Source organism: Nanorana parkeri, unplaced genomic scaffold (assembly GCF_000935625.1).
Source record: "Nanorana parkeri isolate BGI_ZX_2015 unplaced genomic scaffold, ASM93562v1 scaffold1233, whole genome shotgun sequence".
NCBI lineage: Eukaryota > Metazoa > Chordata > Amphibia > Anura > Dicroglossidae > Nanorana > Nanorana parkeri.
The window spans coordinates 467,729-469,508 of NW_017307501.1; the positions used below are offsets into that span (position 1 = coordinate 467,729).

Sequence of the window (1,780 nt, forward strand, 5' to 3'; positions counted from 1 at the left end):
CTCAATTAGTACGTCGGAAGTTTGTGGTTCCTTAGTGAAGTGTGATTCACAATAGAATGAGACCTGAGGGCTCCCAAAACCACATCACGTCACAAAATCAATATCTCATGGATGTGGAATTGGCATTTTTCATGCACTGCGCATTAAATGTTGAAAGCCTCTATTCCTCCGTATATAACTTTTCATTTAACACCAAACCCGAAGCCAACAATATCTTTAAAATTCAGTGTGATAATTGTTGCACATTTTTTACATACAAATACCACAAAAGTAGCTAATGTGTCGCATATATTGTAAATTCTGTATGATAAAAACTTTAGTAAATTGAGAAAATAAACACATTTGGTGACTATAAGCGCAGCAATAATTGGGAGCATTGAGCTATGGCCAATTGACGCCCTTGTGCTTTGAGGAGGCTCCTCGACTCTTACCACCAGAGTGTCACATGAGCGCACATGTCAGTGCAACAGGATCAGGAAAAGAACTTGATTTAAAGATTTTTAATTTTTTTTTTTTTTCTATTCTGGTCGCTTATGTCTCTGACTTTTTACAATTTCCTGATTATTGTTCACAGATGTGGGCTCCTGTGCCAAGGGAACATTAATCTGCTTTCCCCATTTGAAAGCTAGGAGTGTGCAGGGGGTGCATGCACCTAGTTGTGGAACTGTGCCGTTTCTGACTGCTCAAGTCAGAACTAATGGCCAATCATGTGATAATCATGACTACCAATCATAGTGATTACATGCAGGCTGGAGGTTTGTTCACGTACCTCTTTAGGTGCATATACCAGTGCAGCCTGAAGATGGCAGTGTGCCTCCTGTTAGTGTAATTGTCTGATGCAATTACACCCATCAGCCTATAAAAATAAAAACCCCTGAGCATGGCATTGCTCAAAATGTACAAAATAGGAGCCTGATATGCCATTGAAAACCAAACTAAACATTACTTAGTTAGGCATAGTGTTATTGTCCAGGTTACTGATCTGAAACTGCTAAACTTGGGCTGGAAGTCTAGTCTTTCAATGACCCCTGTATATCAAAAGGTTAATCTGAATTCTTTGAATCCTGCACCCCCGCCCCCCCGTTTGATTTTTTTGTTACTCATGAGTCTTTGGTCATTTTCTGTGATGGATCTAATCTCGATCATGAACCTTCCTGAGATGATTAAGCGGTGATTGCTGCCTCCTCTTCCTCCTGCCTGCCCTTCCTCTGGCTATCCGCTGCTCTCAGGTGTTGGGGGCGCTTCGCTCTGCTCTCCTCCTTCACTTCATTACGCTCTGTACCTTACTTCCGTTGCTCTCTGAAAAACGCAGGCCGCCCGGGAGCGCAGCGGAAGGCGGGAGCCGCTGGAAGTCGGAGGCCTCTTCCTCGTCGCTGCTGGCGGACAAGAGCTACACTCACTTTGTTTCTCAGCAGAACGCCAAGAACGCCGGGCGGCCGATCGAGCTGCGGGGCCTGCCCGCCAGAGAAACCATGACCGAGCAATAGCTCTCCAGCGATCCCGGATTACCAAAGACTTTCCCAAGGTGGAGCACCAGACACCTGAAACCACCAAACGGACTTAACCTGGACCAGGATTGGATAACAGACTTGCTGATCTCACCTGATGACCATGTCATGTTCTAATTCTTTCTTGTAAGCTTTAAAACTATTACAGGTCAGGCTGGGTATGTCCCTCCATCACCTGACCCCCATCTAATGGGGTTCTGTTACTGTGCCCGGTACAATGATGTTCAGTGACGGATCTTTCATGAATATCTTTAAATGACCCTCTAAGAAAG

General features: G+C 44.7%; 1 protein-coding gene across 1 annotated transcript in view; it reads left to right on the forward strand.

Moving 5' to 3' along the window:
• The window catches only part of EPB41L5 (erythrocyte membrane protein band 4.1 like 5), a 73,041-nt gene that overhangs the window by 38,757 nt on the left and 32,504 nt on the right, over positions 1-1,780 (forward strand). The window contains exon 16 of the mRNA XM_018568717.1: positions 1,313-1,480. Coding sequence (XP_018424219.1) covers positions 1,313-1,480 — 168 coding nt within the window. The remainder of the gene's footprint in view (positions 1-1,312; positions 1,481-1,780) is intronic.